Source organism: Camelus dromedarius, chromosome 5, assembly GCF_036321535.1.
Source record: "Camelus dromedarius isolate mCamDro1 chromosome 5, mCamDro1.pat, whole genome shotgun sequence".
NCBI lineage: Eukaryota > Metazoa > Chordata > Mammalia > Artiodactyla > Camelidae > Camelus > Camelus dromedarius.
The window spans coordinates 11,476,240-11,497,816 of NC_087440.1; the positions used below are offsets into that span (position 1 = coordinate 11,476,240).

A 21,577-nucleotide genomic window follows, 5' to 3' on the forward strand; every position below is an offset into this window, starting at 1 on the left:
TGGCCATCATTCAAAAGTCGATGAATGATAAATGCTGGAGAGGGTGTGGAGAAAGGGGAACCCTCCTACACTGCTGGTGGGAATGTAGTTTGGTGCAACCACTATGGAAAACAGTATGGAGATTCCTCAAAAAACTAAAAATAGACTTACCATATAATCCAACAATCCCACTCCTGGGCAAATATCTAGAGGGAACTCTAATTCAAAAAGATACATGTACCCCAATGTTCATAGCAGCACTATATATAATAGCCAAGGCATGGAGACAACCTAAATGTCCATTGACAGATGATTGGATAAAAGTTGTGGTATATTTATACAATGGAATACTACTCAGCCATAAAAATAGTAAAATAATGCCATTTGCAGCAACATGGATGGACCTAGAGATCATCATTCTAAGAGAAGTAAGCCAGAAAGAGAAAGAAAAATACCACGTGCTATCACTCACGTGGAATCTAAAAAATAAAAGAAGGGAAAAAAAGGACACTATGAACTCATCTACAAAACTGAATCAGACTCGTAGACATAGTAAACAATCTTATGGTTACCAGGAAAGGAATGGAAAGGGATAAATTTGGGAGTTTGAGATTTACAAATGCTAGCCACTATATATAAAAAATAGATTTAAAAAAAGAGAAAGTTTCTTCTGCATAGCACAGGGTATTATGTTCAATATCTTATACTAATAGCCTTTAATGAAAAAGAATATGAAAATGTATATATGTATATATATGTGCATGATTGGGACATTGTGCTGTACACCAGAAACTGACACATTGTAACTGACTGTACTTCAATTAAAAAAAAAGAATTAGTGACCATTCATCTTGATTTTCATTCTCACTTGGAATTTATGTCTTCACAATACTATAATATACACGTTAAATTTAAACTAAACTGTTAGTTATTTACCATTTCAGTAGCATCTGATCTAGCAAATGATTAAGTCCTTGGGGCAGTGAATGACGTCTAATCCTGTCTTCACAGAACCCTTAGGCATGTAGGTGTTACGCAGAAGTACTTGTTGAACTGAGTATTAAAGGAGGTCACTTTATTCATGGAGGATTCTAATATTTTCTAATGGGTTATTGGTAAATTTGCATTTGTTCATATTTTTCAGGTGAACCACTGAGCTCTTCATTATGTCTGATGGAGACTATGATTACCTCATCAAGTTTTTAGCTTTGGGAGACTCTGGAGTAGGGAAGACCAGTGTACTTTACCAGTACACAGATGGTAAATTTAACTCCAAATTTATCACGACAGTCGGCATTGACTTCAGGGAAAAGAGAGTGGTAAGTTCTGTATCCTTCTACATAAAAGTGTAATCTCTGAGTCAACTGCTGCCTGTCTGCTTTGTTTGCTTTGTAGGAATTAGGAGGACAAAGGTTGGAATCAAAAATTAAAGGGCCCGTATGAAAGTGTATTACGTTCAGTCTGGGCGGTGTGATTAGAGGCTATGCGGAAGGACACTTCATAGAAAACCCAGCAGATAAAAGAAAAGTGAAGGTTCTTTTAAAATTTAAAATACCCTTTTGGTTTGTGTCTTCCTGCTGGATTCCTCCGAGTTATTTGTCTGCCTTTTTTATGAAGCTTATAGTCCACCCTGCCCTTCACGTCCCAGTTTTGTGGGCTGTTTTTTTCCATCTTTGGTATCATTTTTAATGGCTTTTTTCATGATGAAGGCCTCGGCAACCCCACATGGAATGTTAAGTGGCAGAACTCATGGCTGCCGCTCGCCGGGAGTGTGAGGCTGGAGTAGGGGTCGGGGTGCCTGTAGTGCATGTTGATCTGGGAGGTAACCAAGGGAACAGGGAACAGGAAGGTTCTGCGGAATCAGGGAGGAGCCTCTTTTCAGAGGACTGCAAGGTAAGTTATTCTGGTGGTAGAGGGGAAGGTAGGAGGTCACGGTGTCTGGGAACTACCTTTCTTGCTGAAAGATCAACTGTTACCATGAAGCAAGCCGACAAGGAGCCAGGAAATTAATGACAGAGACCCTTTGGTGGATCATATTCTACCTGGGAAAGATACCGGGTCCCAGGGACCGAAGAATTGATTCCGTCCGATCCACCCTAGGCCTCTTCTTCCACTACCAAAGAGTCTTTTTTTTTCTTTTTCACTTTTATTTTTACTAGTTTTTAGTGAGGTATAGTTGATGTACAATACTATATAAGTTTCAGGTGTACAATATAGTGATTCACAATTTTTAAAGGTTATATTCCATTTATAGTTATTATAATATATGGGCTATATCTCTGTGTTTCATTTGAAGTCTTTAATCCATTTACAGTCAATATAATTACTAATAAAGTAGGATTTATATATGTCATTTGGCTCCTTGTTTTCTGTGTGACTTACCTCTTTTTTGTTCCTCTCTTCATGGCTGCAGTATTTTGTGTTATTTAGGTATTTTTTGTATACCATTTAAATCCCTCTTTCATTCTTTACTATATATTTTTGAGTTATTTTCTTAATTGTTCCCCTGGGGATTACAATTGTCATCTTAATTTTTAGCACTCTTGTTTGTTAAAAATTAAGAACTTTGTTTAATTATTACCAACTAAATTTCAATGTTCTACTCCACTCTTATGTGGCTTCATTTCATACCCCCTCCTTTGCACTGTTATTGTCATACAAATTGCATCTTTATGTGCTGTGTGCCCATCAACACAGATGTATAATAATTATTTTATGCAATTGTATTTTAATCAGATTGAATAAAAGAGTTAACAAAAAACCATTTATATTGTATTTTATATTGACCCATGTAGTTACTTTTACTGGTGCTCTTTATTTTTTTGTGTGGATTTGAATTACTGCCTAGTGTCCTTTCATCTCAGCCTGAAGCACTGTCTTTATTATTTCTTGTAGGGCAGTTTTGCTAACAATAAATTTTCTGTTTACGTTTATCTGAGGATGTCTTAACTTATCTTTTAATTTTAAAGGATAGCTTTGCTAAATATAAGATTCTTGGTTGGTAGTCCTTTTCCTTTCAGCACTTTGATTTTGTCATCCTGGTGCCTTTGACCTCCATTTTTTTGTTGAGAAACCAGCTCTTAGTCTTGTTGTGATCCCTTCTATGTGATGAAATCACTTTTCGCTTTCTGCTTTTAAGATTATCTTTTTGTCTTTTGATTTTGACAATTTGATGGTGCTATGTCTACTCAATATTATAACAGGCAGAAAAATATTTTTTCATTCTTTTTTTTTAATGCCTTAAGGCTAGATGATCTCAACTGACCTAGCTTCAAATTCAGTGATTATTTATTCTGCCAGTTCAAGTCTGCTCTTTAGTCCCTCTAGTGAATTACACTTCAGTTATTGTAATTTTCAACTCCAGAACTTCCATTTGCTAGTTTTTATAATATCTGTCTCTCTATTGACATTCTCTATTCAGTGAGGCATTATTCTCATACTTTCCATTAGTTCTTTGACGTAATCTCCTTCAGTTCTTTAAACATGTGTATAACAACCAGTTTAAAGTCTTTGTCTGGTAAGTTCAACATCTGGGCTTCCTTAGGAATAATTTCTTTTGGTTGCTTTTTTCCCCTGTGTATGGGCCATAGTTTCCTGTTTCTTTGTGTGCTTTATAAATTTTGTTGAAGATTGGACATTTAAAATTATATATGGTGATAACTCTGGAAATCAGGTTTCTCCCCTCTCCCAAGGGTTTCTTGTTTTTGCTGTTTATCTTTGTTGTTGCTGTTTATTTGTTTAGGGACACTCTTGGGCTAATTCTCTAAAGTCTTTCCTGTACAGCCCTGCACTTGAACCTGACCTAGTAGATTCCAAGGAATATTTTGAAACTGTTCAAATCTCCCTGTGGACATCTCATTTCCTATTTTTTCTTTTTAAAGTTTTTTTTGATTAAACTTTCATCAGTTTTAACTGATATTGCTGCTTTTAGTAGCTGTGATGTTAAATAATTGCCACTGATGGTTTTCAATGAATGGCCAAAGAACAGGGTTATTCTCATAGAGCAACCTCCGAGTCAGATCAAATAAAGACAAGATTTGGGAATGGTGCAGGCAGATTTCAGACAGATCAGATCTCTGGGGATGAGATGTTTGGAGAGCGTCGAACCTCTTCTACCTCTACTGCCTACAGTCGTTGCTACACTAATGGTTTTCATTGCTACCATAGTTGTGCATCTGTTGCTTTTCAAGGCTTCTGTGGAGCTGGAGGTGGAGGGGATGGGAATAGGACAAGTTAAAACGGCACAAAGCTTACTCTTTTTACTGATAGCTGTTTTTCTTGAATGCTCCTTGGAATGTTACAAGCCTTCGTTAATTTTAAGAGTTTGGAAAAAGTTGATTTTGACTATTTTTGCCAGTGCTTTTATTGCTTTGATGGAAGGAGAGACTTTCAGAGGTCCTTCCTGTAAAACTGTTTTAGGAGTACTTTTTAAAGATGGGATGGAGAGAAGTCATAGAAAGGTAGCATTTCCTGAAGCTAGTGACCTGAGGGAACTTTGAGGAAAGGTGAGTTAATTATTTTTTAATACAAATCAAATATATCAATATATTTAATACAAATTTTAATATTGTAATATATTTATAATTATTGTATATATTTATAAAATATATATAACGTGCATATATCTTTTTTTTTTCTGTAGGGCTTTCTGGTGCAGATCAGAAAACCTGCTAGACAAATTCTAACAGAGATTTTTTTTGTTGTTATGCATACATCTTTTAATGAAATTATCATGTTACCCAAAGACAATTATTTGAAATAAAATACATACAAGGTCGTATTCCAGTTGGGATTTTCTTCAGAAGTTTAGGTGCTTTGTGGAGCTGTACTGAACAGGAAAGTGAGACGAGCTCACTGGTCTCACATGTTCTCTTTCTCTCTTTCTTTTTGCCGTTTTAGGTGTACAGAGCCAATGGGCCAGATGGAGCTGTGGGCCGAGGCCAGAGAATCCACCTGCAGCTGTGGGACACAGCAGGGCAGGAGAGGTATGAGATCTTCCGCCTGTGCTCGTTACTGGAGGGAAGGGGAAAAACAGCCAAGCTCTTCACACAGTGATCTGAGCAGGAAAAGGCCAGCTGATGAGTTGACTTGCACCTGGATAAGACATCCTGCCAAATTAGCAGGAAGTTTATCAGTCTGAGACGACAACGGTTGCTTTCTTTCATACAAGGTCAAAGGGAAAATGAATCCTTTTCAAAATGGACCCTTTCACCTATGGACTTTTTTCCTTTTCTTCCTTTTTCTTTTTCAGACCTGTATATTTTTCTCCATTTACTTTTGCTCTTAGCTAGAGAGAAAGCCGTAGAGTTGCATGTGTTATTCTTACCTAATGTTTGAAACATAGTAGAAAATCTGGTTGGAATTTATATGGTCAGAGGTTGCTTGATAAAGTGTCATATGATACCCCCCCAAAAAAAAGTCACATGAAATCTTCATCTAAAGTTACCTTTAGTTTAGCTACAGCATTGTTATCTTTGTTTCCTTGAAGGATTTGATTTGTTTTTTTTCAACTTTCTATTATGGAAAACTCCAAGATAGACGGAAGTAGAGAGGACTGCACAGAGAACTCATGTCCTCATTTCCCAGTGTCAGCAGTCACCTCGCCTCTTCTCACAATCCCCCTGGCTCCCACCCCCCAATTAGTTTGAAGCAAATTCCAAATATCAGATTATTTCACTCATAACTATTTTGGTATGTATCTCTGAAAGATAAGTACTCTTTTTGTAAAAACACGGATTAGAAGTATTTGAGAAAACTTACAACAGCAGGTTAGATGACAAATTCTTACCAGTATTTTCTTCCTTGGAGCCTGTGCCTGTCAGTTGCAGACTTTGCATAAAGGCGAAAGAAGAGAAAAGCGACTCCTAGAAGGAGAGAGGGGAGACGGCAGGGTAAAACCTTGGTAGAGAGAGAGTCCCAAGAAAGGGTAGAGACTGAGTCAAGACACCCTCCACCTTAAAGCCAAAGCAGTGGTTATCAGAGAGGAGAAATCGTAAGTCATAGGTAAATGATAGAGACTGAATTTAAAAGGTCACAGAACACATAGTGATGTCACGTCAAGCCAAGCTTTCACAGGACAAGGAACACACACACAGCAAGCACCACCGCTTTTGGTCTAAATAACTCTGAATTGTACAATAAACTCTTGCCTGAGATAAAGGGGTCATAAGCTAGTTCTTGTCATCCCTGGCAGGCTAAGTTTTCAAATCACGTGGTCTATTAACACAGAAACTTATGTAAGTGATAACTAACTGTCTTTTACACATTTGGAATATTATCATGTAATTTGTTAGAAATTTTTTAAAAAAATTCTACAGATCATTTTTATCTTAAAAGAATGATTTCAAAGTATATCTTTTGATGGTTGTTGGCATTTTATGAAGTCTAGATGTATTTTCAAATATTCTTTCTTGCTCTAGATGCCTATTTACTATATTTCATAAGAGGCCCAATATAATTGATTATATACATAATTTTACACTGTTGAAAGCATCTATTGATATAACATTGTGATTCAGTAAATGTGGTGTAACTGAATTACACCTGCATAACGTGCTATAATGTGACTTTACGACAAACAGTGGCATGTTGTTAAACATCTGATTTGTTACTGATGAACTATTTTAAGAGGCTGAGGGCACTGCTGGCAGCTTTATATTTCAAGAGTGGGGCCGTGGTTCAGGTGACTGATCTGTTCTCATGTTCCTAGGTTTCGTAGCTTGACAACTGCATTCTTCAGAGATGCTATGGGGTTTCTTCTGCTTTTTGACCTGACAAATGAGCAAAGTTTCCTCAACGTCAGAAACTGGATAAGTAAGTTTTATTTTTCCCTGCTTCTTCCACTCCCGGCAATAAACTCCCTCTGATATTCTATTTCTGCTGTAAGTTGTTTTGGAGGGCCTCCTAATACCATTTGAAGGAACAAGGCCTTTGGTTTTGGGGCAAAGATAACTGAAATACTCTGCTTTCCCCAGTAATGCTAACTTTCATTTGTTGTACACCTTGCACTCGAGATGCAAGGAGTGCTTCCTGTGTAATCTCTTAATCAGTCTTTTCCACAGACGGGCCTCTTGTCCCCATTTTATAGATGGGGAAATAGAAGCCTGGACAAGCGCTAGCAAGTCCTGTACCATCCCAGGGTTTAAAGCAGATATTACATTGATCCTTTTGAAAGCTTAATGGATCTTACCCTTGGCTCCATGTCTCTTCTGTGTTTCGAGGCCCACTGTCTATTTTTAGGGCCAGAGCATTTGCCTGGAGGATCTTGTCACAGAAACCCCTAGAACTGCATTGCCCAAAGTGGCCCCAGCACGTTATATATGAACCTCCATTTTGGCTCTTTGGAGACATCCTGATCTCTTAATGATTGGTTAGGAGCCATTTAAAATCCTGCTTCTTGACCAAACGAAACATTTCCCTCTCTTGGTTGTATTAGTGTAACCTTGGAGAATCTATGGGGGAGGGCTGTGATGTTCAATTCTTAACATCCAAATCTTTAAAATGAAAACACTATTTCAAAACACCTACTACTTAAAAATATCTCGGTGTTTTGGTATTATGAAAGGGTAATGAGCTGTGGGTTTGAAAGTAGAAAACCTTATTTTTAAAAAGGTGAGCTTTTTAGTAATATATGTAGTGCATTGTGGTTTCCAAGGCATTTTCACATACTTGGTGTCTGATCCCCACGACCGCCCGGTGAGGAGATGCAGGTGGGTGATATGTCCTTATTTTAGGAGGAAGACGCTGGCCCTTACAGAGTAATAGACTTGTCCAAGGACATGGAGATTTTGGCTCTCAGTTCACTGGCCCTTTATGCTCTTTCTCAACTAAGTGGATCACTCAGAGTTGATGAGCTATTTAATACTTTCAATATAGGTTCCCCGATTTAGTTACGCTTACTGGGCTTCGCTTTAAGTGCCTGGCTGAGTCGCACACCTCACTCGTTCCCTCACGGTGGCTATTTCTAGTGTCTTCTCCTCCTTCCTTGCTTATCATCTTTTCCTTTGTATCATCGGAACAAATTCTGGGGCTTTGTTAAGTCCAGCACTTCATAGAGATTGTTGCTGGAGATGTGTTCATAGAATATTAGCATTGAAAGATCATCAACCCGCCTATTTTTCAGTGGCAGGAACCGAAACTCTGAGTCATTAGATAAATCTTGTCCATCAGGGCTTTATAGCTAGTTAGATGAAGAACAAAATCATGTGAAATTATGGGTATGTATGTATTTTATTGTGTTTTCCTTATAGTGTGAAAGAATCCTTATTGTCCAGTTAGGTGAAGAAAACTTACACATATAGAAGATTTTATGTCTTCAATGGAAAGTATTCTCCTCCCCCCATACTGTTTTGTTTTGTTTTGTCTTGTTTTTTTTAAAGGTATGATGTTCAGGGGAGGGTATAGCTCAGTGGTAGAGCATGTGCTTAGCATGCATGAGGTCCTGGGTTCAATCCCCAATATCTCCCTTAAATAGATAAATAAACAAACAAACCTAAAAAACAAGTATGATGTTCAATGTCAAAGGTGGTAATATCAAATCTTAATTAGGACTAAAAATTTGTTAATTATCTATACACTTTATTTTTCCTCTGCCTGTTAGTGTTTTGAGTATTACAGGGATCATTCTTTTCGTCTGTTTTTGAGTCAAATAATGTACATCCCAGTGGCACATAGCAGAACAGAGGCAGTGTTGCATTAAGCAGGTAGCTGACTCCTGGGTGCTGAAGGCCTGGGGAGCGGAGAGCAGGCCCGCACCCTCTCTGTGCTACTCAAGAGCTGCATCACAGTCCTTTCTGCCTTGACTCCAGATCTCTCCGTCCCTTCTTGGGAAGGGGCTCAGAGTCCAAAGGTGATCCCTGCTTAATTTAGGAGACTGAACAGAGAGCTGTGTCCTCTGGGCCTGAATTTGAAACCTGAAAGGAAGCAAGTGGTGTCGTATCACTCACCTGTCTTCCTGGAACTTGATAAGCAAGTCACACCTGCGGTCCTTCCTCAGTGGCTGCACATTTTGTATGGAAACTCTAAAGGAGCCTGAATTTCCAAACTTTCCTTCTGTAGCCTCACATACATGGTAGATGAGCCCAACAGCTATCTTTTTACATATTTTTGCCTTTCTATTTTTATTCCTATCTTATTCCCTCTGTCTAAAAAGCCCCCCCCCATACCCACTCCCATTTTCTTAAAAAATTAGAGTTCTGCTTACTCTTTAATATCTGGCAAAACATGACCCCCATGGAATTTTCTGTGATCTTTGTTGGATTAAATTTTTTTTATCCTCTTAACTCCTATCACATTTTGTGCTATTTCTCAGGTCCTTATCACATAACCATCTCGAGTTGTAGTTATTTATGTATGTGCTTTTTTCCTTAGATTTTTGAAAAGAATTTATTAATTTACTTTTTATATAAGTAATTCACAGTCTTTATAGAAAAATTAGGAAAAAGTGGAAAAATCAATTATCGTACTTCCCAGACGACTCAAAATAAGCACTATTAACTATTATTACTGGTAATAATAGGTGATATTACCCGGGCTTTACAAAGCACTTCTAAATGCTTTGTTACATTAACTTAATGGTTCTCAAGTGTGAGCATGCATCTCGATCACCCAGGGGCTTGTTAAAATACAGATTCCAGGCCCCAAACCCAGCATTTCTGATTCAGTAGATCTGGGGTGGTACCTGAGAACCTGCATTTCTAACAAGTTCCCAGGTGTTGATTAGGAGGCTGGCCCATGGATCTGATCTGAAGAATCAGTGAATTAACTCATGTAATTCTGACCTCATCTCTGGGAAGTACCATGATTATCAGCATTTCCAGATGGGGAAACTGAGGCACAGAGTGGCCAAGTAACTTCCTCAAGGCCACAAAGGTAGTAAGTGGCAAAGCCCGGATTCAGTCTTAGACTAAACCCTGGGTCCTGAGCTGGTGCTCATAACCATGACACTGGACATACATAATGTTGACAGAGCACAGAGCCTCTCTGGAGACCAGAAAGGTTTCACAGTAGAGGTAACTGAGAGGGAGGTCTTAAAGGAAGCTTGGGGAGTCCCTGAGGAAGGTTGTGTTTGGGTTTTCAGGGGTGTGGGAGCAGCTTGTGCAGCAGCCTGGAGGAAAGAAAGGATGTGGCTGTTGTTGAAAATGACAGGCAGTTTGGTCTTCTCTATATAGGCCTCCCCACCCCCACCCCCTGACTGTTCCCTTGAGGGCAAAGGTCAGTGCCCTGAAATTCTACAGCAAGTTTTCAGGCCTATGTTATTGCTCAGTGAATGCTTGCCAACTTGACTTGCTCGTGATAAGATATAATGAACATGACTTTGTAATGAGGAACTAAAATGTCAAGACTTTTCTAGTTAACCATGATAAATAAATTGGGTGGGGTATACCTCAGGGGTAGAGTGCATGCTTAGCATGCGCAAGGTCCTGGGTTCAATCTCCAGCACCTCCATTAGACAGACAAACAAACAAACAAACAAATAAACTTAATTACATTCCCCTCCCCCAACAAACAAACAAAAATTAGGCCATAAATTTTGGAGTGTGTCTTATTGTGAAAGTTTGGGTTGCTTTACTTTCATTCTGGGGAGTGATGAGTAAGAAATAAGACTTTATTTTCCTTCTTTGGGAGATGAAACTCTTTAGCTTCACTGAAGTTCTTTTGATTTAATTATTTTTTTTAAAAATTGTGCCTATTTACAGGTTTTCAGATAAAAAAACAAAGCTATGGAGTAAGCATTGTAGTCTCTTGCTTCTTGGTTTTGGTGACAGAATTATTGTTTATTCTGGGTTTTCTCTCTTCATTTAATCCTATACTTTGCTTGTGTTAGGTATGCTGATTCTGCCGTAGGGTGATAGGAAAATGTGAAAAACATTTCAGATAGAAATAGGCTAGTTTACAGAAAGAAAAAGAAAAATACCATAAGATGTCGCTTATATGTGAAATCTAAAAAAAAGAACACAAACAAACTTACTACAAATCAGAAACAGACTCACGGATGTAGAGAAGATACTTATGGTTACCAGGGGGTAAAAGGGGTGGGAAGGGACAAACTGGGAATTCGGAATTCGCACCTTTGGGGAGTGATGGAAATGTTAGCTGTCTTGATTGTGGAGATGGTTTACATCTATCAGAATTCGTCAGAGTGTACACCTGAAATATTGTGTAGTTTGCTGTACAGGAATCATACCACAATAAAGGTGTTTTACAAAAAAAAGAAAAAAAAAGAAATAGGCTAGTTTATAGAAAGACACTTCGTTTAAAAATGTCATTGTAGTAGAGAGCAACTATATGAAAAACAGAGCTGTAAGATTAGCTGTAAGCTCTAGGAAATCCTCCAAGTGTTTTTTTCAAATGGCCTTCATAAAGAAGACAGCTTCGTTGTGGGTGTGTGTGTGTGTGTGTGTGTGTGTGTATGCACTTTTGGAGGGATAGCGAATTCTCCCATTCCCCTTGGATACAAATAAGCTGGGATATGTGTGTAAGGACAGGAGTAGTGTTACATCTCTGCCCCATCCATTTAGTTTTATAGATTAGGTTATTGGTGGTTTGAAAGTATTATATCGGTTCCTTATCTGTATGTCCATTTACAGTTTCAGTGCACTTTTGCATATATTGTCCACTGATCATATAGATCTAATTACTTACCTATAATACATTTTCTTATCTTCTGACATTAATAGGCCAGCTGCAAATGCATGCGTATTGTGAAAACCCAGATATAGTGCTATGTGGAAATAAGAATGATCTGGAAGACCAGAGAGTGGTCAAAGAGGAAGAAGCCAGAGCACTTGCAGAGAAATACGGGTGAGCATTTTTGCGGCGGGTCTGCAGAACGTGTTTCCAGTACAAACACCAGCATGTGAATAGGTAACAAAAAAGGTGAAATTGAAAAATTAAAACACTCAGCTGCAGGCCTTGGCAGGTGTCACGTACCTACTTTGTGTATTAATATTATATGATATGGGAACGATAGAGAAAGCATTGGGTGAGGGCCTTCACTCAGTTCTTCAGTGCCGTTTTCTCAGTCTCTTGGTTTTTGAAGAAAGACAGCTTTGAAGGCAAATGCCCAAGATGCAAGTAGGAGATGCCCAGGATAAGGAAATCCTCTAGATTCAGGGAGGAAACTCCAGAGCCGGGTCTGGCATCCAAGGTCTTATTGACTTTGAAATATCTATGCTGGGAGCGGAGTGTGAAGATCCCCTTTGGTTCAAGCTGTGTTTTTGTGGTTGAGAAGCAGCTGAATACTTTTCGTCCTTGAGCTCTGGGGATAGGATCGCAGCAGCAGCGTTAACTGGACAGGAAAGAAGGGTTCAGCTGCCACTAAAGTGTCAAAGGCGCCTCTGCAAAGCAACTTGTGCTTTGCTTTCTTTCCACCTGTAATATAATGAGAATGCAAATGTATGTGAATCGATTACCCCTAATGTAACTGGGAGGCAGCTAGTAGGGTGGAAGGAAGGGGAGCTAGAGGTGCTGTGGTGAGCTGGCTGTCGGGGATGCTACGGGCTGGTGCCCTTCATTGTTAGCAGATCCAGGGAGGTTGGAAGAGACCCTCTCCCTTATCGTTACGTGACCACCGCTTTGTTCTTCCTTGGGCTGATGGAGGGCAGGCGGCACTAGAGGATAGCGTTCACACTGGGGAGGGAGTGGAAGGGTAGGCTGGCCAGGTGGGAAGGAGCCAGGGTCTGGGAGCTTTAAATACCTGGTCAGAGTAGACCTGACCTCCCCGGGACAGGAAGTGGCGGGAAGCCTTGGAACTTGGAGGAATGTTAAGAACATTTTCCCAGGTCTCTGTCTGGCTGCGGTAGGTGGGGTGAAATGGAGAGAGGAAAGCCTGGAGACAGGGAGGTTGCTGTGATCCGTTAGGTGGGGAGGAGCTGTCATTGTGGGAGGGAAGAAAAGGAGTAAATCAGAGAAAATATGTAGGGTAGGGCAGAACAGTATTTTAAATCTTTCTCAATTCCAGCTGGTGGGTGGGGCAGGAGGAGGGGGAAAGTATGCACTCCATCAGCTACCCTGGCTTAATGCTGGCACAGATCTGCAGTAGGATGGGAGGGTTTCATCCTGGGGCAGGTGGTGTTTAACCCTGTTAGAAGCAGGGGAGCTTTTGACAAATACTCCCGTCTGGGCCTCCCCTGTGAGTCTCTGATGTCACTGATCTGGAGCGGTTTAACAGGTAAGATCATTGAAGAAATATACCCACATACTGTTGCTGGTGACCAGGTTCTTGTCTCATCACAGGAAGAATTCAGAGATGAGACTCGGAGGTTAAGAGAGCAAAGTGAGGATTTATTAAGGGATGAGACAGTGCACTCAGGGGTGAGTGGGCGGGCTCAGGTGAGCAGCTGCCTAGAGTTTCTTTGGCAAGTTGGTTACACAGAGTGTAAAAATGAATGGACAGACTATTCACTGGGGAGGGAAGGGTTTGGGGTCATAGTCCCTGATTTTTATCCCATCTCCACCTTTCTGAGGGGAGGAGGAGCTTTTGTCCTTATTTAGTCTGGATCTGAAGTATCATGGTGTTGGTGCATGATGGGTCCTTCTAATCTGCAAGGCTAATTTTATTGTAATGAGGGCATAATGAGCAAAAGGTTATATTCAGACACTGGAGGTTCCTGCCTTTTCCCACCTTTCTTTGTCAGCCTGTAGGCCACTTGTCACTCCAAAATGTGGGATCACTTATCAGCCCAGAGGTTCCTGCTTTTGTCTGCTGAGGGGCCCCCGTTGTTTACATGAAGTAGGGTTTCCTGCATTTGGCCCCTCTCCTTTTTTGCCCAATTCCTGCCATTTGGCCTGTGTGTCCCCCTTTCTCCGCTCGTATCTAGCTGTCTGTCTGCTCTAACAGTATAACTGGATTTGTTACAGGGATTCGATTGTATGCATTTCTGGGAGCTCATTAGGCAGTCTCTGTAAAGTGTTGTTTTGTGTCTGATGCTGAAGCTTGAAGTCCACAGGGCAGGCAGTCAGAGGGGAAGATGAATTTAAAGTGGAGGAGAGCAAGAACCAGCTGGGACCCATAATGATGGACTGATGGTGTCAGTTCTCGTGGCTTCTGACCTGGGTGGTGTGGGTGTCCATCCCCCAGGAGCCAGGGCCCTTTGTCACAGAGCTAAACGCACACACCTGGCCCAGGAGTTAGGGAGGCTGCCGGAGGATCTGGGGGAAGGTGGAAAGACAGCAGGTCTGGTTGCTGGTTTGTGTCAATGAGATGAGCCAGCAGATAAGCAGCTGCTGCTTCACTTCTGCCCTCCACATCTCCCCTGCATCTCTCTGTGGTCCACCCTAGCTGGAACGGGAATTCTGGGAAATGTTGTTCAATCTTGCGGACTGACAGATGACACAGCCACCACCGGTGGGGGCTGGGCACTGGTGTCTTTTAAAAGCTCTCCATGTGATTCTTGTGAGCAGGGACTGAGAACCTCTGAGGGAGGTGACTCTGAAGTGGAGGTGATTCTGGTCACCTGATAAGCCCTGCTTCTCCCTTGAGAGGCACTTGTGTGGCAGGTGGAAGGAGGGAGGGAGGGAGGCAGGGAGCAAATACCAGGGAGGTTTCTGAAGGGTTGAAACTGGGGCTGGCTGTGTTGCAAGGGGGTGAGGAGGAAGTGAGTGATGGAGCAATGGAGGCTTGGACCCACACCATGCTTTTGGGAAGTGTGTTAGTAACATCAGACAAGTCTATTCTGCAGCATAGCATTGCGGGGCAGTCTGGACTGAATTCCAACCCTCCTCTGGGCTTCTCCAGCCCTTGGCTGTTTCCTCTGTGCTGGTTCTCACGATTCCACATCCTCCCTGGTATCAAAGAGCCGACCCTGCCTTCTGTCTGTATGGGGAGTCTGGGAATAACAGGGATTGTCTTTCCTCTGTGCCCAGCTCGTACGATCGGGGGAGTATTTCATAAGAAGGGCTCAGTGTAAAGTTTTGGAATTGAGTGAAAGTGAGGAGAAGAAATTAGCAGATGAGTTAATTGAAACAAGTGGAAAAGAATGGGAAAGGATAGAAACAGACTTCTCTTAGGACTTAGGAAGCAGAAAATATAGTTCTTTAGGCTGTTTGGCAGTTTGAGGGGAAGGTGTGATGGAAAAGTTTGGTTCACATGCATTTCACCAGTTTGACATATATGTGTAGTAACTATTTTCCCAGAAATCTTTCTTCATTTTTAATAATTGTGACTTTTTCATTGGTTGCACATTCACTACAGGACTAGATCGGTCAGTTCATCTATGTGCAAATAGCCAGAAAACAGTACAATTTATATCTTCGTATCATTTGCATGTTTGATAAACTTGCATTTTTTTGGTTGCTATTGTGCTTCCTTCTCTTGTCAATTCATAAAAATGGATCATTGGTTCATAAGTGGTTTTCTGAAATATATGTGCATTTGGGAAAGAAATACCATGTCTCAGAAAAACTTGGCAAACCTAATAAAAACATGGTACAGTGCAAATATGAAACATATGTGTCTGCTGGGGCAAGTAAATCTAAGAATGAGGACTTCATGCAGCAGCCAGAAATAGGGTGAATTGGATGCATGATAGTGAATATCAGAAAATTTATCTTAAGTAGACTGAGAGTCCATTCACCTCTCTTTCCTTTTTTTTTTTCTTTCTAAATAAAATTTAGTTAGATTGTAACATGAAGCTCTTAGGTCCCTTCCTAACACAATAAAGTAATGCATCTGGTAAACCAATCAAGTTTCTCTAGAACAAGTGCAACATCAGTGAAATGAGTGAGTACAGGCCATTTCTGGGATTTCACGTAGTTTAGCTCAGTAGATTCCTCAGTGTCTTATATTCCTAAACTAGATGAAATGTGGTATGAATAGCTTGATCTCTGATAGTTTGATTCTCTGCAAACTTGATGACATCCTTCCTTTATACAAGAAGCAAATTAATGGTGTGTCATTGGGCATGTTTTTAAAACCACACACATGAGGTACAACTGAGCATGCAAGACTGATGTCCAAAGCTCCACACAACTCAGTAGAGGCTCTGAATTTCACTGGGCACAATCTCCCAGGTTGGAACAGTTTATACACCAACCGTTTCCTGTAAATGATTGTTCACTTAGCATCCAGAAGTCTATGAAAAGCAGTGAGTCTCCATTTTCACTTTGGTGAAAAATTTCTCCATAATTTCTGTATCCACATGTGAACCAAATATCTACAATCATTTGACAGAATCACCTGAACTGCTTTTACTCTTGGCAACCTCTACTTGGGATCTAGGATCTTCCAGTTTTCTGGAAATAAGTAAAACAAAAGATACCATCTGAATGTGGATCCTGACCTATGTCATGAACCAGATATAGATACCTCAGTGAAAAACTGCAAATGTTAATAAATGCCTCCTTCATTGATTTCAAGCTGTCCCTTTGCTCATTTTTTAATTTTAAAGTTTGTGATTTATTTTTTAAAGGCACACCAAAACTGATGTTCTGCATGTGTTCCAAAAGGCCATAAAGTTGTCGTTTACAGATTGATATCAAAATTAGCTGCCCAGGATTTTTTTCCAAAGGTTTGGCCATACGGCTCCCTAGTACTGCTGCACTAGCGCCACCACGTGGAGAGAAGGAGCAATATCACTGCCTCTGAGGGTAAAAGGGGGACAATTGATCCTCTTGGATTTAAGCTAAGATTACTAAATTTTTGCCTAGAAAGTTTTAGGAAAAGCAAAGTATTATTTTTAGAGACTAAAAGAGCATTTGAACATTTATGTATCACTTGCTGGATGCTAGGCTTGTGCTAAGCCCTTTACACATATCAGAGTAACAGAGATGGGTTTTCAAGTCTCTATAAATGTAGGGAATATGTTACTGAATTCAGCTGCAGGACTCTCTGAGGTGCTAAAACAACTTCCTGTTGTAGTTTTTACCTCTAAGAGCATTTTTGGTCAGATTCCTTACTAAGTGGTGGAGATGAAATCGATATTTTGAAGAAAATACAATTTTCTCAGCATTTCCATGACTTTATTAAGCAGAAGGAAAAATTTGGCAGGTGATTGATTAATCCCCTCACGAAGACCACCTCTAGTGTATGAAGGGTGACCACCACAAGAGGACTGATGTCTCAAGATGTTGTGAAAAGTAGCCTTATTGTTTTGAAATGATGCTTTGTGAGTTACTAAAAAATGACACCTGTACCACAGGTACTGAGATAACAAAACAAACATACTTAACGTTGATACACTTGAGGAACTCTGAAGTGCTGTGGCATTTGGAGTGTCTTCCAGTGGGTGGTCCAGGCATACAGCCTGGAGCTGACAAGAGGCAAAGCCTTTGACAAGAACAGCCAGGGACCTCTGATATCTCTCTCACATCAGCGTTTTTGTTTTCATGTGCAGCAAGTGAAAGAGATTTCTCTGTTTTGGAAATCCTCATATGACATAAGTTTGGAACCAGTAGAGCCTATGGTTCAGTTGGTGACCCTGGCATCCAATAGCTGTGGATTCCCATCCTAACTCCGCTACTTCTAGCATTATGAAATCTGGCAAGTTACTTCATCTTTCCGAGCAGCAGTTTAGTTGTCTGTGAAATGGGAATAAAAATTTCCAGAAGTTTTAGATCTCTGTTAGGAATGCAGTGTCAGCTGTTTTATTATCTTTTTCCTTTTCATTCTGCCCTGGGTGGGGAAATGTTTTTGTGGTCTTGTGTGTGTGTATTCTTCCGATTTTCCAAGTTGAATGGTAAGGGCCCAGGTCACTGTCCTTTCCCTGCACACATTGTCACCCGAGTTGTTGCTTTCTTCCAGAATCCCCTACTTTGAAACTAGCGCTGCCACAGGGACAAACATAAGCCAAGCGATCGAGACGCTCCTGGACCTGATCATGAAGCGGATGGAAAGGTGTGTGGACAAGTCCTGGATTCCCGAAGGCGTGGTGCGCTCCAACGGTCACACCTCTGCAGACCCGCTGAGTGAAGAAAAGGAGAAGGGGTCGTGTGGCTGTTGAAGAGTCAAGTGAGCTCCACAGTAATGCAGGCGGCCCATGTCTGTGACCTTCTCTATGGGGGATACAGGGCACAGAGAGAGATGAACGAGCATTTTGTGCAGATGGCTTCTCACCATCCCAATCAGACCTATCAGAGAAGCAACCAGTTCAAAAATTCATTTGCTGCAGCTTTGTATATATTTCTTTAAGATTCAGCCTGGGAGTTAGGAGAACTATTTCTCATACCCAAAAGTGCCTTATAAAACCTTCACACACAGCAGTAGATCATTCAAGGATTCAGGATTTCATAGTCCCGGAACAGTGCAGTGATTCTGTTTATTTTAACTGAAGATCCTGTCACCTGCCTTAACATAGACAGGCCCAGTCTCACATTCAAGATCTTAGATGCAGTTATAAAACTAGCAGACTTGAATCCAAATTAAAAAACCCTGCTTGTACCCCAGGTGACTTTCAAAAATGCCATCTAGACCATTTGAATGTTGAATAAGAATATCCACAAACCATGGTTCAGTGGTCCTTGAGCATTAATTTATGCACGCATTCTCTGTAAAATGAATATAGGACCAATTATTGGCCATATCGACGGACCCTGGGTAAACTGGATTAACCAATTACATACTCGCTGTGACTATTGTTGGTGGGAAGGTGGTTGGGGGTGAGGGACAAGGTGGCTTCATGTTGTGTGAACAACCGAAGCGAGACTTCTGGCTCCCTGCTAGATTCCATTGCTCTCAAGGGTTGATTGTCGGGTCAGGGAACTAGACGTCTGTGGCTTTAGTTCACCGTGAGTTGTGCATTTATACCTGGCCTGTGTGCTGGCTACATCTGAGCACAGCTGGTGCTTATGCTGAAGTTATTTGTGATAAGCAAACATTTAGCTCCTTTTTCTTCACATTTATAATGTTGGGCCGGCATCCTCTGACAGCAGGTTCAATTAGCTTGTGAACCACTAATCCTCTGTCTTCACCATCAGGCTCTAGAGTGTTGACATTTGCCACTTGTTTTATTTTCACATCGGTAGAATTGAAGGAATTAGTTTCTAATTCCATAAAATATCTGTTTACTCTCTGGTGGAAGATGGATGTTTGTGTTTAAGCAGTGACTCATACTCTAGCTCAGTGTAAGACAAATGAAGTGTTCTGTAGCCCATATTTTCCATTGAGGTCATGGGCATTTACTGCATTTGCTGGATCTTGCCAAGGTCGTGTTCTCTTCTGCATTGCCAAAGTGTCTTTTTACCAAATTAAAGGTGGTTTCAAAATATGCTTCATGGCAGTTGTTTATAAAATCAAAGGGGGAAAATTCTTATTTATTAAAGTAGTTTAAGTAAAGTAGATTACAATTTCCAAGGAGCTTAATGGCTATATAGGGAGAAATACCACTCATTACGATTTAAATAAGGAATAGAAATGAATGTATTTTGTGGTGGCAAATGTTTGGCATAATGATAATTAGAAAAATACAACTGTGATGGAAAGTATTGACTTTTATATGATAATTTTCCAATGGCTGTTTATTGAGCACCTGTCCTGCTTTTTTTTGTTTTTTGTTTTTTTGCCACTGCCTTCCAGGATTACCTAAAAAAAACTTAGCTGTGCTTACTAAGATCTTACACATTTCTATCTTTGAAATGAGGGCTTTTGTGAATACTAAGAAGTCTTTGAGTCCCGTGCATTTGAATTGTGTATCCCAGTGAGGAAATGATCCAGACATTTCAGGCGCAGGGCCATAATCACCAGCAGTGCCTCCTAAAGTTACCATAAGGCTTAAGTGAAGTAAATTGTAATTTTATAGCTACATATCAGGGAACATTTTATATGGTTTATTTGTATTGTTAAAAAGAAGACAATATCTGTATGTTTCAGCCTATCGGGAACCAAATGAGCAGTTAGTTACAGATTCCACTGGCCTTAAACATAATACACAATTAACTGTATACATGATACAGTACACACACAAGAGCCGTCTTTAATTATTGAAATAAATTACTTGTATTCTCTTTGGAAATCATTGGTTTTAGTTGATATTGAAGTCCCACCTTTTTGTGAGTCAATGTATTTTTCTATTTACAAGCTTGTGTAAAAGTGAAGTGTATCTTCAGTGAACTTTGTGCCAATTACACGTACAATAAAAAAAAAGTGGTTTAATCTGTCAAGTTTGCATATGAACATAACTTCATTTCCTATCACGATAAAGTTTCAAACCAGAGGTCATAATACTAAAGGAAACCGAATTCAGGGACACAAATTCCATTACGTGCTTGATGAAGGACCAGCCAAGACAGCATATCCTGGACAAGTAATTCAAATATGTTATCGTCAAACATTGATGGAGCACCTACAGTGCTGTTCTCAAAACAAGGATGGTAAGGGCATGAACTAAGACTGGGACTAACAGATGAATACAAGAGACCTTGGGAAGGGTGTACTTCTTGATTGGATGATGAGGGGATATGTGGGGAGATGGACTTTCTAACCTTATTTCCGTACTGTCTACCTCATTCACTCCTCGGCAGGGATACTGGCCTCCCTGGAGCAGTCAGGTGTGTTCCTGCTTCAGGAATACTTGCTGTTCCCTCTGTCTGGAATGCTAGTCTTTTGTATATCTGCGTGGCTCCCTCTCCCATCCTTTAAGACAGTTCAGGTATCACTTTGTCCAGAAGCACTTTACTGATTACCTTAGGTAAAGTAGCAGTCACTTCTCCCTCATGGGAGAAGTGTCTGTCCCCTACTGCTTTGTTACCCTGCTTTGATTTTTGTACATGTCACTTATCACCACGCATTTCTGTTTGTATGTTTGTCTCCATCCACTAAGATATAAGCTCCATGAGGACAGGGACTAAGGAAGTTTTCTTCAAAATTGTGTTGCCACTACCCAGAAAAGTCGTGGTACACGATAGATACTGAAATAGTTATTGGTGGACTGAATAAAGGACTTAAGATGCATCAGAAAGAGCTTTCAAAATAGGATTCACTACTAATGTTCAAAGACAGGAATGGAATTTGAAAATAACTTCAAAAAAGGCTCCCATGTAGTAAGTCTGTATTATATCCCTTGTAAAAAGAGAAATTAGAAAATCTGAGAGGTACATTCTGATCTTTTGAAGTTGATGTCAGCATAGCTAACAGTCTACTGAAGCAATGTTCAGTAAGGCATATTTTGTTTGCCTTTTAGAACTTGGAAATCTCTATATTGTTTTTCTACTTTTGGCAGTACCGGTGACTATGTAACTGGAAACCTCTCCCAATGTAAAGCACTTAGATAATGCTGGATAAAATATAATGAACATTTTTTTAAAATGAACTGCTGATCTCTTGAGAAAGTAAAGGAAAGCCAGTAAGAAGGAAACTGGCTACTCACCTGTTGAGCCTAAAGCAAAGCACTGAGTGAGCTCGGAGGCTGAGGGAAGAGTCTCAGATGAAGCCTTAAGGTATGGGATTAAGAACACAGGTAAGGGATGTGGCCTCTGACACTGAAGGTAAGAGGGTGAAGCTGGGTTATCATGTTGGTGAGACGGGCAGGACATTTCTTGGTCAAGTAGCAGGATAACACAGAGTGGGGAAGGAACTGTGTAAAGAGCTGGGGAAGACTGATGAGGCGCTTCTGTGATTGCTGGGGGGTTAAGAGGGAGAAGATCAAACAAGTAAAATAGTTTTCAG

At 40.4% G+C, this 21,577-nt stretch overlaps 1 protein-coding gene and 1 non-coding gene across 5 annotated transcripts in view; one reads left to right on the forward strand and one right to left on the reverse strand.

The window, feature by feature from the left end:
- RAB27A (RAB27A, member RAS oncogene family) overlaps nucleotides 1-20,073 on the forward strand; it is a 60,517-nt gene extending 40,444 nt beyond the window's left edge. For all 4 annotated transcript variants that reach the window (XM_010979590.3, XM_010979593.3, XM_031453012.2 and 1 more), the window contains 5 exons: nucleotides 1,124-1,298; nucleotides 4,879-4,964; nucleotides 6,689-6,792; nucleotides 11,658-11,781; nucleotides 17,720-20,073. In XM_010979590.3, coding sequence (XP_010977892.1) covers nucleotides 1,146-1,298; nucleotides 4,879-4,964; nucleotides 6,689-6,792; nucleotides 11,658-11,781; nucleotides 17,720-17,918 — 666 coding nt within the window. In that variant the 5' untranslated portion in view covers nucleotides 1,124-1,145 and the 3' untranslated portion in view covers nucleotides 17,919-20,073. The remainder of the gene's footprint in view (nucleotides 1-1,123; nucleotides 1,299-4,878; nucleotides 4,965-6,688; nucleotides 6,793-11,657; nucleotides 11,782-17,719) is intronic.
- LOC116153659 (U7 small nuclear RNA) lies at nucleotides 4,619-4,678 on the reverse strand. Its single transcript, XR_004137552.1, has one exon. It is a non-coding gene; the product is annotated as a U7 small nuclear RNA (small nuclear RNA).
- Nucleotides 20,074-21,577: the final 1,504 nt, after the last annotated feature.